The following is a 16,468-nucleotide window of genomic DNA, read 5'->3' as shown; positions in this document are numbered from 1 at the left end:
AGGTGTGGTTATTGTCTGATGACACTGGGCTAGGGAGTTGACAGAGCTCTGTTGAGCTCCTGCAGATTTTGGGGGTTCCACACTTTATAACTGTGTATAAGTGTGCTTTCAAAATTCACACATAATTGCCCTGGCTTGTGCACAAACTCATCTTCACAAAGTTACACCTGCTCTATTGAGGGCATAATTGGGTGGGTGAACTTAGCTGCATACTTTATAAAATATAAAACTATGTGTATACGTCCCAAATCTGCCCCCCGAGACACTCTCCCCAATTTGTAAAAGTGCATGTAAAACCGGGTTATGCATGTGCTGTTATGTACACTGAACCCCAGGCTATTTTATGATAGCCACTCTCGTGCATAAAACCAGGTTTTATGCATGTAAATGGTTTTGAAAATCAGGCCCTATGAGGGCAATTTTCAAAAGCCATTTACTAAGGTAAGTACTGAATTACCCACCTACCAGAAAACTGCCCATCATTAACCTGGATAAAAATATGTGCAAGGTTCCACAACATGCGTACTTTTAGCCACATTAGAAGACAGCATTCCCAGAGGCATTTAGGTCAGGGTTGAAAAATAATGTGTGTCAACTGCATTTTCAAATCTATGCATGGTTATTTTGTGACATGAATCACATATCCTCTAACTGGATGACCAGTAGCGACCACAGAAACAGATCTGGCCTCAGTAGACAACTGCAAGTTTGCAAAGATTCAGGAGGTAATACGGCAGAAAATTCAATGGACAAGGGCAACTATAAAGACCAATTTGGTCACCAGTTTTTTTTAAATCATTAAGTGATCATTTGACTTGAGAGGGAACCTTGCTAATCTTGACTTCATTGTATTTTCAGGTTATCGAATGATGGCTGTGAAATAGGAAAATCTCTACCATCCACATGACATAGGATATTCCTGTAGTAGGTCAGAGTATAACACAGGCACCTGTCACAACTCTTCTCCTTACCTACAGATAACAGCTAAGCAATTGCCCCATTTGTCTACTATATGTATATTTATTATAAATTGCACAACACTCTGGATACCAGATCGATACACACAACAAAAACACCATGTGCAAGAGGGTAAGTAACATAGAAGACTACCTCGTACAGGTTTCCAGGATCACTTTGTATTCCTGGTGGTCCTGGTCAGAAGCCGGGTCATCGTCATCGTTTGCCAAAGCTCGGTCCCTAGGGGCTGACTCAGAGCGGTTGTCATCAGGGGAGATAGGATGTAGCGGATGCTGATGCCGCTGGGGTTTGGGCTCCTTCAAATTAACTAAGAGTTGGAAAGCCGGCTTGGCAACTGGATCGGGCACATTATAGGTCACATCAATCTGTGGAAAAACCATAGTCCCCCCCCCAAAAAAAATAAAATTTTTATAATTGTCAAAAGTGAAAAAGCGCCGTGGTTGAACCTACCGAAGCCAGACCATAAGAAGTAAATTTTATTCCAACAGAAGGTGCTCATAATTTAGGAATCTGTAGGGTGAACAGAACACGGCTGGTGTTAAGAAACATTGGGGCCGATGCAATAATCTTCGCGGAAAGCAGGCACTGACTTTTCAGTGCCCGCTTTCTTAACACACGCATGGCGCCTGCAAGGGGGATGCCATGCAATATGTAAATTATGGTGTCGCGCTAGGAAGGAGGCGCTAGGGTCGCTTGTGCGACCCTAGCGCCTCCTTGTTAATGCGACCCGCCGCGGCTGCCGGTTATGAAGACCGACGCCAGTAAATTCGGCCTTGGTTTTCATAACCTGCCTGTCGGCCGCCGAGTATATAACATAACCTGCCTGTCTAACCCTTACTACATCAAAATGGACACAATTTGAGACCATTGCCTCCACCAAGGTGGAAACTATTGTGCGGAAGTTCAACCCAGCGGCTCAACCACTCGACCCCATTCCAACGAAAACCCTCAAACTAATCCCAAACAGCCTGACAAAACCCATCGCGGACATCATCAACCTTTCCCTCGAACAAGGTCTCCTCCCAATTCCCTTAAATGTGCCGTGGTTAAACCTATCCTAAAGAAACCTCAACTGGATCCGACCATCCCATCCAACTACTGACCCATCTCTAACCTGCCTTTCCTGGCCAAAGTCATCGAGAAAACAGTTAACCACCAACTTTCAGAATTCCTAGAAAACCAAAATATACTTGTTCCAGCTCAACACAGTTTCAAGAAATTTCACAGCACGGAATCACTTCTACTCACCCTCACAGATACAGTACTGCTAGGGTTTCACAAAGGTCTTTCCTTTCTCCTAATACTTCTTGACATTTCTGCTATTTGACACTGTCAACCATGAGATCTTAATTCACAGACTAAGAGAAATTGGTCTCAATGGCACCATCCTCCAATGGTTTCAATCATTCCTCTCTTAACAGATCCTTTAAGGTAACCTACAATAATACAACATCAGAACTAATATCCCTCTCACAGGGAGTCCCACAAGGCTCATCCCTATCCCCTACCCTCTTCATTGTTTATATGCTGCCATTATGCAACTATTTGGACAAAGCAGGCCTTTCCTATTTCCTGTATGCCGATGATGTACAGATCCTGCTTCCCATCACAGATAGCATCAATAATACACTAAACCGATGGGAAACATACCTTACTGATATAAAATGTATCCTCACCCAAATGGCACTTACACTCAACCAGAGCAAAATGGAAATTCTTCACCTTGCAAGCAAAACTGCAACACCCCCCACTGACCCTATAACATCGCTCAAATACAAATCACTCACAACAGTTAGAGACCTTGGAGTCACCTTGGACAAGGAATTAAATTTTAAATTTCATATCAATACACTGATAAAAGAAGGTTTCTACAAACTACAAATCCTTAAGAACCTCCAACCCCTGCTACATCCTCCAGATTACTGGACTGTACTACAATCCCTCCTCTTCGCCAAGTTAGATTACTGTAACACCCTCCTAATAGGCCTGCCTGCTGCCAACCTCAAGCCCCTCCAGTTCCTCCAGAATGCACCCGCAAGATCACTAACAAATAGCAAAAAAACAGACCATATCACATCCCTACTCAAACAACTCCACTGGCTACCCATCCCATTCAGATCTCAATATAAGATCCTTATGCTCATCCACAAAGCTATCCACAATGACAAGGCCAGATGGTTACAAGGACCACTGCACCCCTGCAACCCTTCAAGGAACCTCCGACTCAAGCAACACAGGTTTACTTACAATTCCCTCCATTAAGGAAGTTCATCGAGTCTCCACAAGAGAACGCGCTGCATCAATAGCAGGCCCCCACATCTGGAGCAACCTCCCGGCTCCTCTCAGAACCGACCCCTCTACACCTTCCTTCAGAAAGAATCTCAAAACTCTTCAGGAAAGCATTCCCTCAAAGAATTAATCCCCGGCTCCCTATCCCTCCTCCCCCACTTCCCCTCCCCCCCCTCTTTTGGTTACCCTCCCTTGGCACTGCCAGTTCCCTCCCCCCCTCCCCGCCATTGTACATAGTAAGTTAAATTCAGAATATATGTACTGTTAGTATAGCGATTATGTAAAACAAGTTTCGTTATATTTACTTGGTTAATCTGTTATACTGGATCATGTCACCCAAAGGCCTGCCTTTGAGAAATCCTGTTCTATGTAAACCGGTGAAATATTTTGAATCAAATATTGGTATAGAAAAATAAATAAATAAAAAATAGTGAAAACGGCCGCCGAGTTAGGGGGTGGATTAGCGCCTATTTATCCTGCGGCTGAGCGCACTATATTGCATCAGCCCCATTGAGATCCATACTCAAGAGATTTTCCTAATTTTGGACTTAGCTAGACAAACTGCAGGATTTGAATTTCTCACTGCAATGAACACTGTTGATTCATCTGGGTAACCTTTTAGCTAAATAAAATGGAGGCATTCCAGGGCGGGATTAATTTATCCAGATAATTTAGCAGGATAATGCTGATAATGTCCTGCTAAATTATCTGGGAAAGTCTAGCCATGCCAGATAGCAGTCCTAAAATTATCCAGATAAAGTCCAAGTTATCCAGATAAAGTTATCTGGATATATTCAATTGAAAGCAACCAGCTGCATTCTACTAAATATACAAGTAAATTAACATTACCAGAATAACTTACCTATTCCCCGTACTACTAAATATGGACGTCACTGGTGCCCAGAGCAGAAACTAAGGATTAGGCATGTGCAGTTTAAAAATGTTCATTTTTTTTCAGTTTTGTTTCATTTTAGCTCACACTATTTCAAAATTTAGTGAATGCTGAAATAAAAGGAAACTCAACATAAGTTGAGGATTGGGCTCAGCCATTATCAGGCACCCTGAAGCTCAGCCTCAGTGACATCCCCCAGTTTTTCCAAAATGACCCTATGTGGTGCTAGGACCCCAGGCAGTTGCCCTCCTCTCCCCTCCCACCAAAAATAACTGCCTCCCCCCCCCCCCCCAATAAAAAAAAACCTGGCCCTAATAATTCTCCTAGCAGGTATACAGTAGTTTGAAAATGGGATAACTCCATTCATGGTTAAAATTTCAGATTGCTGGAGGGTAGAGCCTTTCTTTAATGTTCAACCTGAAACATAACGTAATACTCATTGTATCAAAGCAAAACAAAAAGTTTGACTTGTCCGTCCAACAAGGAATGAAGTGGGAATAGAAATTTGAATTTGAAATAACTTGTTGCTCTCCATTTGTAATTTTTATTTACGAAGATGTCATATTACAGAAAGCATGAACCAAAAACACTGTCCATGATGCTAAAGTAGTACATACCAACAAGTAGCATAGATAATTTAGATGTAACATCACATCTCTTTTACATTAAAAGAAGAAAAAACACAAATGGGCTACCATAGAAGCCACACACAGACTACAAAAGACCCATATTCATACAATAACACTCACTCAAACTATAACAGTAGTCATACATATAAAACAGGAGTTGTTGCTCTGCATTTGAATCAATTTTCCAGATCTGGTGCAGACTCTTCAGGAACCAGAGTCCACAATACAATATGATTTACACTTGTATCCCACCCTTCTCAATACAGGCTCCGTCCAAGCATGCAGTGCTTCTGTAGCAGTGATTTTATTTTTTTTGGGGGGGTGGGGAGGGTTAAATCTCTGCAGGGTGCAGAGCTCCAGCCGCGTTTTACAATTGCTAAGTCCCTCTTACCTGCATCAGGCAGCAACCTTCTCCCTTTGCACTGACAAACAAGCCTGTTGGGAGGCTGGGAATCTATGAGGCAGAAGACGCTTGCATGAGAGAGATTATGCATCTTGTTTCACAAATCACAACAATTTCATAACCATGATAACATAAGGTCAGCACTAATTTGGGGGACATTCCTCAAGGTGAATAAAAAATATCAGGCTGTAAATACTTCCAAACTAAGAAGAGGCAAAGTCAGACTGTCATAGGTTTTTCCAGTTCCAAAACAGCAGGAAGTTTGAGACACTGACTGGGACACACTGGAAAGATCAAGGGCCAGGCAGCACCCAAGGACTTTTAGCAAAAAAATTGCAGACATTTTAAGGTGAATATGCAAAAGGTTATGAGAATAAAAATTAGCATATAGGCACATAAATAGTACACTCTCATGTATATGCTATTTTATAAAACTCAGACATACACACATAAGTAAGAGTTTGTGAGCAAATTTATGTGTGTAACAAAAGGGCAGTCCGGGGCATTCTGGGGCAAGGCCAACATTTACATGTGTAGGATGCTATTTTATGCATGTAGATTTGGCAGCTTACACAAGCTATCTGGAGTAGGTAATAGCAGACATCTTTATTGTGGAATACTGACTGGGTAGGCAGTCAGGGTGACCTAGGGGCAGTTCAGGCTGAAGAGCCAGGAGGGCTTTGATGATCTACAGATGAACCGGGTGAACTGGTAGATGAATGAGCAAAACTGAAGTGCGCATGTTGGAAAATATGCCAACTCACACATGTAAAAGCCAACTTGTGGGGGAATGGGGGTAAAAGCGTGTAAAACCTCTCTGCATATATTTTTTAAGTAGTAAAAATATACGTGCAGAGCAGTTGCCCGCCATTTAGCTGGATAAAATCTGGCTTATCTGGCTAAGTAGTAGCTTTGCCCCTAATTAGCCGACTAAGTCTTAAAATTGCTACTTATCCAGCTAAGTAAAAAGAGCTATTTATCCGTCTAAAATAGATAGCCAGATAAGTCTGAAATAAAGCTACTTATTCAGCTGAGAAGCTCTATTTGAGACTTATCTGACTATCTTATTTAGTGGGAGATGCACGTTACACAGCATATATAGGAAAATTGGTTCTTATCTGATAATTTTCTGTAGTTTCACAGATCAGTCCAGACTGTGGGTTATGCCTCCCTTCCAGCAGATGGAGACAGAGAAAAACTTGAAGAGCACCCCTCTTAACTTGGAGGGCCACCTGCATTTCTTCAGAGTAAAGAATATCCAAGCAGAATTAAAATTAAGATCAAACCAGGAGCAAACATGGATCAAGCAAGGTAAAAAAATAGAGAATTTGGAACTTCAACTAGTAAACAAATTGTTGCCAAACAGTGAATTAGAAGAAACTTGTAGCCTTCTTCTATAGTTTTCTGCAGCATGAAGAACTGTAATAGAGGATTTGCAGCAGACTCTCAGGGAAGAAATACCCTCCTCCAAAGGGCGGCATCTGGATTGATCCGTGGTACTACAGGAATGAAAATTATCAGGTAAGAACCAATTTTCCTTTCCCTGTATGTACCTGGATCAGTCCAGACTGTGGGATGAACCAAAGCATCCCTAGTTAGGGTGGGACCCCGAGAGTCCCGCTCGAATGACAGCACTGCCAAAATCGTCAGCATTTGGAGCCTGGACATCCAGGCGGTAATGACGAGCAAAGGTATGTATCGTCTTCCATGTTGCTGCTCTACAAATTTCTTGTGGCAATACCACTTGACATTCATCCCACGAAGCTGCCTAGGAACGAAGTGAGTGGGCTTTCAACCCTTCAGGAACGGGATGACCGCGACAAATGTACGCAGAGGAAATAGCTTCCTTCAACCATCTAGCTACTGTTGTTTTAGAAGCCTTCTGTTCTCTCTTAGGCCCACTCCACAAGACGAACAAATGATCGGACATCCGAAAAGTGTTAGCGACCTCCAAATAACGCAATAGTGTCCTTCGAACATCCAGACGCCTCAACTCCTTGGCATGAGGTGCGTCAGGAGAGATATCTGAAAAGGCTGGGAGTTCCACAGACTGATTGATATGGAACGACGAAACCACCTTTGGTAGAAAAGAAGGTACCGTTCTAAGAGAAACTCCTGAGTCAGAAATCCGCAAGAAGGGTTCTCTGCAAGACAGGGCCTGGATCTCCGATATCAGACGGGCCGAGCAGATAGCCACCAATAATACTGTTTTCAAGGTGAGGTCCTTTAGCGTGGCCCTCTTGAGAGGTTCAAAAGGTGGGTCACACTAGAGTCTCAGTACCAAATTAAGATTCCACGAAGGACACACTGGTTGGACTGGGGGGTGTAGATCCTTTGCCCCCTCCCCCTGAAGAAAATGAACCACATCTGGATGCGAAGTGAGAGACTTTCCATGAACTCTACCTACCAGAGTACCCAAGGCCACTACTTGAACCTGTAGGGAATTGAAAGACAAACCTTTGGCCAAGCCCTTCTGCAAGAATGCCAAAATATGAGCTACCGACGGAGAACGGGGGCGGGGGGGGACGGACGACACCCTGCTCTTGACACCAGGACTCATATAGGAAAGGGAAGTAGTGGTCTTTCTAGCTTGTAGCAGAGTAGTAATCATGGCCTTCCATTATCCTTTCTTCCTTAATCGGCGCCTCTCAAAAGCCAGGCTGCTAGACAAAAGTGATCTGCCTGGTCGAAAAATATAGGCCCTTGACGAAGCAAATGTGGAAGATGTCCAAGCCTCAGGAGACCGTCCGACACGAGATTGACCAAGTCGGTTAACCACGGACGCCTGGGCCACTCCAGTGCCACCAGAATCACCCTCCCTGGATGCACCTCTATCCGGCGAAGAATCTTGCCGACTAAAGGCAAAGGAGGGAAGACGTAAAGGAGCACCGAAGTCGGCCAGGGGAGCACTAGTGCATCGACTCCTTCCACCCCGTGCTCTCTTCTGCAACTGTAGAAGCGCGGAGCCTTGGTATTCCGAAGTGTCGCCATCAGTCTAAGTGAGGAAGCCCCCCCTGCATGTGATGAGGTCCATCGCTTGGTCGGAGAGCTCCCATTCCCCCGGATCTATCCTTTGCCGACTTAGGTAATCCGCTTGTACATTGTCGGTTCCAGCAATGTGAGACGCGGCTAAAAGAGCAAGATTCTTCTTCGCCTAGTCCATGAGTAGCTCTGTTTCTGCCACAACTGCTTGACTTTTGGTGCCGCCTTGACGGTTGATTTAGGCTACGGTTGTCGCATTGTCGGATAGGACTCTGACTGCTTGGTTGCGAAGGAGAGGATGGAAGTGCCTGAGTGCGAAGTGAGCAGCCCTGGTCTCCAAGAGATTGATGGACCAACTCGCTTCCTCTGCCGACCATAGGCCCTGGACCGACTGGAACTGACAGACTGCTCCCTAACCTGGGAGACTGGCATCTGTGGTCACCACTATCCATTGGGGAACTTCGAGGTCCACCCCACGGCTCAGGTGTTCTGGGACAAGCCACCAGCCAAGACTGCACCTGGCAAAATCGATGAGAGGTAAGGGGGCCTGAAACTCCTTAAACTTCGGATCCCAGTGGGCCAGTAACGCTCACTGCAATGGTCTCATATGCGCAAAAGCCAAGGGAACCAACTTCAAGGTAGATGCCATGGACCCGAGAACCTGCAAATAGTCCCAAGCCGTGGGAAGAGGGAGAGCCAACAGTTGACGGACTGACAGCAACAACTTGTTGATCCACTCTGGCAGGAGGAATACCTTCCCCCGACTGGTGTCGAACCGAGCACCCAAAAAATCCATGGTTTGAGAAGGAAGCAGCTTGCTTTTGGCCTGATTGACGACCCATCCAAGAGACTCAAGAAGACTGAGGACTCTGAAGACTGCTTCCACGCAGAGTTCCCGGGACTTCGCTCGAATGAGCCGGTCGTCCAGGTACGGGTGCACCAGAATACCCTCTCTTTGCAGGGCCGCTGCTATGACTACCATTACCTTGGTAAATGTGCAGGGTGCTGTGGCGAGTCCGAAAGGCAGGGCAGCGAACTAAAAATGCTTTCCGAGAATCTTGAAGCGAAGATATTTCTGGTGAGCTTGCGAATGGCTATGTGCAAGTACGCTTCCGTGAGATCCAAGGAAGCTAGAAATTCGCCGCTGCTACCGCCGCAAGGACCGACCGTAGAGTCTCCATTCGGAAATGCGGGACTTTGAGCGTTCTGTTGACTCTCCTGAGGTCAAGAATTGGTCGGAAGGATCCTTCCTTCTTGGGAACCTTGAAATAGATGGAGTATCTTCCCTTTTTCCACTCGGCCTGGGGGATGGGAACTACAGCTCCCAGGGCAATAAGACATTCGAGAGTCTGCTGCACGATCTGTGCCTTGGTATGAGAACCACAAGGGGAGACCATGAAGAGACGTCGAAGAGGCTGAGCAAATTCCAAAGCGTAGCCGTGCTTTATGATGTCTAAATCCCTCTGATCGGTGGTTATCCTGGCCCATTCTTCGTAAAACAGGGACAACCGCCCCCCTACATGAGGGACCGACGGATGGGCCAGCCGCATTTCATTGAGAGGACTTGGAGCCAATCGTGGCTGAAAAGACTCCATCTCGGGAGGGCCGACGGCCCCTAAAGGAAGAGGACCACGTCTATGGTCTTCCCGCTGGTTGCCACTGACCTCCAGTCTGTGCTCTGCTGATGAAATCGTCATTGGCCACGAAAATGTGACCTAGCTGGTGGGAAGCCTCTGGAGGGCTTGGGTCGATCCTCCAGGAGCTTGTGCAGTTTGTTCTCACCCAGAAACCTGATCATCTGCTCCAAGTCCTCGACGAAAAGAAGCTTTTCCTTAAAAGGCAGAGAACTTAACTGAATCTTGGAAGAAACATCTGCGACCCAGTTGCGTAGCCATAAAAGACTCGTTGCGGACACCGCAGACGCCATAGTCTGGGAGGAAGTCCTCAGGAGATCATACAGAGCATCAGCCTCATAAGCCACCACTGCCTCCAGGCATTCTGCTTCTGCCGAGTCCTCAAGAGAAAGGTCTCTGGAGGTCAATAAATGCTGGACCCAGCGGAGGCTAGCTCGAAGCATGAAGATGCTACATACCGCTGCTCGTATACCTATCACTGAAACTTCAAAGATTCGCTTGATAAGAACTTCGAGTTTTCTGTCTTGAAGATCCTTAAGGGCCACTGCCCCAGCCACAGGAATAGTGGTCTGCTTAGTGACTGCTGACACGGAAGCGTCCACTTTGGGAAACTTCAACAGATCCAGGGTATCCTTGGGCAAGGGGTAAAGTTTGTCCATAGCCTGACCCACACGGAGCCCAGCCTCAGGCACACCCCACTCTCTAGTCATCAATTCCTGAACCATGGGATGAAAAGGAAATGTTTTTGCTGGGCCTTGCAAGCCCGCTAGAACCGGGTTGACCAAATCCTGGGGGAGCACGGTTTGCAGGAGGTCAACCCCGACTTCCGAAAGGACCAATGGAATTAAAGGATCCAATTCCTCCCTTTGAAAGAGACAAAATACCTTAGGGTTGTCGCCCTCAAGGTGGGACGGCTTCCCCAGTTCTTCCTCAGGTTTCATTCTCGAAGGAGGAGATGGGACAAGAGAAGGGTCCAAAGATCCAACGGGTGCCCTATCAGGGGGAGTAGAACAGCCCACAAGGGAGGAGCTCCGAAGCTTCACAATGCAAAGGGAGGTATGGGGGTCCTGGTGCTTAGGCAGCTTCTGGGGGGACTCCGCAGGGCGCCCCATACAGGAAGGTTCAGAGTGCTGTGCCTGAGTGGCCAGAAAAGCTTTGTGCACTAAAAGCACAAAATCTAAAGAAAAGGAATTATCTCCACACCCTTCCTCCACTAAGGGATCGGGCAGTGGCTCCAAAAAGTCCTGATCCTGGTCATCAGGATTGTCTGGACTGGCCGGCCTGGGCGACAAATTGGGAGTGGGGTGGAATCCCCTCCGGTCACGGTGCAGACCCACGCAGCTAAAGAGTCTAAAATGGATGCCGTTCCCGTGCTAAGCTGGAACGGAGCAGCCAGAGGCTCACGAGGAGCAGGGTGTTTTGGCGCCGCATGGGTCTTATTAACAGGCTCCAGTCCTGGATCCGAGCTGCCTTCACCTCCGGAGAGGCAGCATGAGCAAAGACCTGTGCAGGAGAGGCGCGAAGCTGACTCCTTGCAGGCAACGCAGCGAGTAGGACGCGGCATGAGAGAACTCTAAAGAGCTGCAAGTAAAAAAAGAAAGCTAGCAGTGAAAACAAAGACGGGCTGCCGAGCAACAACCCCGACTGTATGTAAAAAAATAGAACGAAGGCTAACAAGCTGCTTACTGCCCGTTTGCTTATTTTATTCTGTCTTTTTTTTTTTTTTCAAAAACGGACCAAGGGCACAAGGAGGGGGGGACAGGGACCGGACCACTGGTATCTCCACCCCGGGTGCCTTACCTGTAGGAGCCCCACGGGGTCACCAACCCCAGCTCCTGAATCCTACTACCAGAGGGGATAGTCCAACTAGGACCTGCCTACCCCCTGGGAGGATTAGGGTAACCTGCTTGATCTGGTTTGTTCCCTATTTTTTTTTTTTTTTAAGAAATTTACTTAACCACACAGAGAGGTCAAGCCTGCAGGGATTGCCACCTCCATCTGCTGGAGACAGAGAAACACTGAAGAGATGCAGGTGGCGCTCCAAGTTAAGAGGGGGTGCTCTTCAAGTTTTTCTCTGTCTCTATCTGCTGAAAGGGAGGCATAACCCACAGTCTGGACTGATCTGGATACGAACAGGGAACAGGTGATATATGCTGCATATCGCGTGATAGAGCACTATTGTGGCAATATCATGCAATACACGTGATATTTTGCATCTCCCCGTCTTTCTACCTGCCCCATTACAATGACCTTCTTTGCATGCAATTTGCATGCTTGAATAATGCAAATGCATGCAAAGAAGGTCATGGCAATCTAATGCACATATTTCTTGACAATCGGATGCAAATATTTTATCAGAGCCGATCGAGAATGTGGTCAGCTGCAATAAAATACATAGACCTATTTGAAATGCAGTAAATGTAAGGAGGGAGGCCCGGGACCCTAACGCAGGTCCCGAGACTCCTGCCACACATTTAAAGTGCCAGCCCAAAAAATAAAAAGAACCCTGAGGCTCAAGAAAAGGTTGAGGGGGGACAGGGCTGAACCCCATCTAAACCTAGGGCCACCTCTGAAGGTGGGTTCCAACTCCCCCAAGTTAGAAAATAGCAACATGAGGTGAGTGGTGAGGTAATGGCCCCAGCCCCCATCCCTCCTACCCGAAGTCCAACATCAAGGTAGCCTCTCCCACCCCTCCCCCCCAAAAGGTGTCACAAAATCAACTAGGGTCCCAGGCCCCCTGACACCACCCCCAAAAGGTCAAACACAAATAAAAAGGGTCCTGAACCCCAGCTCCCCCTTCCAACACCATCCCCTGACCCCCCCCTCCCCAGCCCTTGATGTTGGTCTTTGGGGAGAGGGGGTGGGGGGCCACTTTGATGTTGGACTTTGGGGAGGTCATCACACAGCTACATGTTTCTATTTTTTTTTTTTTTAACTCTGGAGAAGTCAGAGCTGCCTCGAGTGGCAACCCTAAGGGTCAGACCTGTTCCCTGCTCAATCTCTCCATTTGTCTGTGCTACTTTTTTTTTTTCTGGTGGCCCTTTAAGGCGATGGCGGACTCTGGAGTTTGGGGTCACCATTGCATTGAAGGACCGCCAGGCATATTCTTTTGCCTCATGGTGTTTGGCCACAACACAAAAGAATGAGCCATAGAACCGCAAAGTATTTTAGGGGGATCCCACTATTGCAGCAAATCACCCCTGCAAGAGTGGGAATCCTCCCATGAAAAATCATCATGGCTTGATGCATCTAGGCCTTAGTTGGATAAGTAGCTCTGTTTGAGACTTATACAGCTATCTTACTTATCTGGCTAACTTGAATATCTATTTGTGCATATGTTTTACATACACAAGAATGATGCAAGATATATTTATATGTATTTTATAGCCTGTGTATATAAGATACACAGGTTATAAAATACTGGGATAGATCTGCCCGCGGCTATATACATGCGTATATGGGCATGCATGCAGGTCTTTTAAAGTTATCCTCCCTGGGGACAATTTTCATAATGGGCACATTACTCACAGGCATGATACTGCATTTCTGATCGGATGCCCATGGGAGCTGATTATATCTACCATACCAGCCACACCCTTGATCTTTGCATGATTGTTTCCCATGTATTTAGACTTCTTTCATCACCTGGAACTCCAAAAGATACCCTCTTCAGACTGCAGCCAAGAGCACTGATTTAATCTCTTGTGGCTACTCCTGGGGTCAGCGGGTGAGATTGGGAGGGGAGAGTAGAGAGAAATATGTGAAAAGATACATAGATTAATTTGACTTTTTTCACCCCATACTCCTACATTTCTGACCATTCATCATCCATCCCAGAGATGGCTGTGCATATGGCTATGGGGCGATACACCTGCAAGACGTTCACTGAAGTCATGTGAGATGAAATGCAATATTAAAAAATGCAAATTAATTTCCAGTTATGGTTTGCAGGTGGCCAGCTTACCACAGCTGTTTGAAGGATCTTCTTGTTGGACTTGTTAAGCTCAAAGGTCTCTTGATAATCTAAATTAGTTGAAGCCAAAGAAACTGTAAGGTTGACACCTCCCACATAAGAAAGAATAGCATATTCTGACAGCGCCTGCAATGCCACACATGTGTCCTGCAGTAATAAGCATAAAATTATGCTCAATTTAGTAAAGGACAAAAGTAGTAGTAAGGCAGCTTGAACATACAACAAATATATTCTTCAAAGAGGAAAAGGATAGACTTTGATCCCATTGTATATCTATATACCGGGTCCCATCCAGTCTGGCGAATTAAATGCTGGAAAACCACAAACTGACCAATCAAAACAGGTTGGAAAACACTTCCCTCAGTGGTTGAATACTCATCAAGACACAATTACTTTAAATTAGGCCTTGAAGACTTTAAAAACATCAACACAACTAAGCAACACGACTTTGTTGTACTTTTAAGCAGTAACAGATTACATGTAGATTATATATATTGTTAAAAACTGTTCTAATAAATCTAAGGATATTTATCGCACTTATCACCCTATGGTTATTATGAAACTCTATACCATAACTTCAGGTACCTGTCTAGTTGGTATAATAAACGCATTTAGCAACATTAATTTATGTGCCTCATTGTTAACCGTTGTGATGGCTCCCAGCTTAACGACGGTATATAAAAGAATGTAAATAAATAAATAAATAAATAAATGAGTCAACAAAGGAACAAGCAAGAGGTAACTGCCCGAGACCCTTGTTAAAAAAAACAAAAAAAACAAATCACCAGTGAGGAAGACAAAGCAAGATGAGAATAAAAATGAAATATAACGTTCCTTCCCAATGCCACAATTGCAATAATGCAAAAAAAAAATATATATATCACCAATCAAGAAGAAAAGTTTGCTGCAACATTATGGTGAGCAATTGTTTAGAGTGTCAATGTCAGTTATAATAGGGCTCTAGCCGAGAAAGGGCATAAATTTACCATGTTAAGACAAGTAAACTGAGAATCTCTGCAGCATCCCCAACAAGAACCCAATGAAAATACATCAGTTAAAAAGATGCCTTCTTTAGGGACACAGCCAGGTCAAAGTATTTATTTATTTATTTATGCATTTTATATACTGTCATTCTAAAAGAAGATCACAACGGTTTACAAAAGCGATATTCATATTATAGGTCAACAAAACACACTGGGGTAGATTTTCAAAAACGTGCGCCTGCATCCATATGTGCACAATTCCCGGCGCCGCACATGGGCGCGGTGATTTTATAACATGTGCGCGTCGCCGCGCGCACGTTTTAAATTACGATTCCTGCGTACACATGCGTGGGTGATTTTAATATCAGCGCGCGCACGTGTGGGCGGGTGCTGTGTCACGTGCGCAACGGGAGGGATTTTGGAGCGAATTGGGAGGAAACTTTCCTATCCTCCTAACTACCCTTCCTACCTTTTTCCCTCTCCTCTCCTCTCCTCCCCGACCCCTAACCCCTTCCTATCTAGGCAAATTTTTTTTTGTTAAATTACCTACTGCTCCTTCGAAGCAGAAGTATCTTCGCACACCGGCCTGCTGCCGGCACCCACTTCCTCGGGACAGGGCCTAATTGCCGCAGTCCTGGCTGGCCCTCGCCCCGCCTCCAGGCCCGCCCGGAACTTCTGCGTGTATCGGGAGATACGTTCAGCGCGTGCAGGGCCAGGCCATGCACGTATCCCCTGGTATTTGCACTCACCGGGCTTTGAAAATTCGCCCATTAGTGCATTAGCATTGTCTTTATATCACTCATTATTTCTCATACATTCTTCTAACATTGACTGTTTTTTTTTACATTTTAATTCTCTACATATTGATATGTTAGATCATATGCATTTTTGAAGAGCCAGGTTTTCAGCTCACGTTTGAAACTCCTTCTTTCTGTTAACAGACGTAACATCTCTGGTAGAGAATTCCACAGTTTGGGGCCTGCTATGGAAAACATTTGGTCTCTTATTTGGGTTAGATGTGTACTTCGCATTGTAGGCACAGTTAGTAGGCCTTTATTTTGCTAGCTTCGTGTTCGCTGTGGTGTGTATGGTTGAGGTTCACACCAATTAAGCAGGGGTTTCTGTCGTTGATGATGTTAAAAATTAGTGTTAATACTTTATAATGGATTCTGGTTTGTACTGGCAATCAGTGCAGAGCTATCAGCGATGGGGTGATGTGATCAAATCTCCTTGCCCCTAACAGAAGCTGTGCAGAGGTATTTTGTTTTTACTGTAGTGGTTTTAGAAGTCCAGAGGATAGGCCTAGTAATAGGGAGTTGCAGTAATCTATATTTGAGAAAATTAGTGTTTGTAAAACAGTGCGGAAGTCCTGGAATGTTAGTAATGGTTTCAACCAATGTAATATTCGCAGCTTGGAGTATCCTGTTTTAATTTATTTACTTGCTTTTTCGTTGTGATGTTCTCATCAGTCTGTATTCCTAGGACTTGTACTTGTTCAGAGGATGTGATCTGAAAATTACCCAGGTCTAGGGGTGGCGGGTTTCACTGTGGAGGAGGTCCTACTTAGCCAAATGATTTCAGTTTTATTTGTGTTTTTGGCAGGCGTTAATTTCTGAGAGTAAAATGTGCTGCTTGGCTGCACATTTTACTTTCTGTATTGTGGGTGACTAACTAAAAGGCTCATCAACATGCATTTGCATGTGAT

At 45.3% G+C, this 16,468-nt stretch overlaps 1 protein-coding gene across 2 annotated transcripts in view; it reads right to left on the bottom strand.

Moving 5' to 3' along the window:
- Window positions 1-16,468, bottom strand: part of CPAMD8 (C3 and PZP like alpha-2-macroglobulin domain containing 8) — a 510,164-nt gene that overhangs the window by 89,121 nt on the left and 404,575 nt on the right. For both annotated transcript variants that reach the window (XM_029614183.1, XM_029614185.1), the window contains exons 33-35: window positions 13,772-13,927; window positions 5,180-5,242; window positions 1,111-1,343 (exon numbers count right to left, since the gene is read on the bottom strand). In XM_029614183.1, the coding sequence (XP_029470043.1) occupies window positions 1,111-1,343; window positions 5,180-5,242; window positions 13,772-13,927 (452 nt within the window). The remainder of the gene's footprint in view (window positions 1-1,110; window positions 1,344-5,179; window positions 5,243-13,771; window positions 13,928-16,468) is intronic.

This window comes from Rhinatrema bivittatum, chromosome 8, assembly GCF_901001135.1.
Source record: "Rhinatrema bivittatum chromosome 8, aRhiBiv1.1, whole genome shotgun sequence".
Lineage (NCBI taxonomy): Eukaryota > Metazoa > Chordata > Amphibia > Gymnophiona > Rhinatrematidae > Rhinatrema > Rhinatrema bivittatum.
This window is presented reverse-complemented; position numbering and strand designations above follow the sequence as displayed.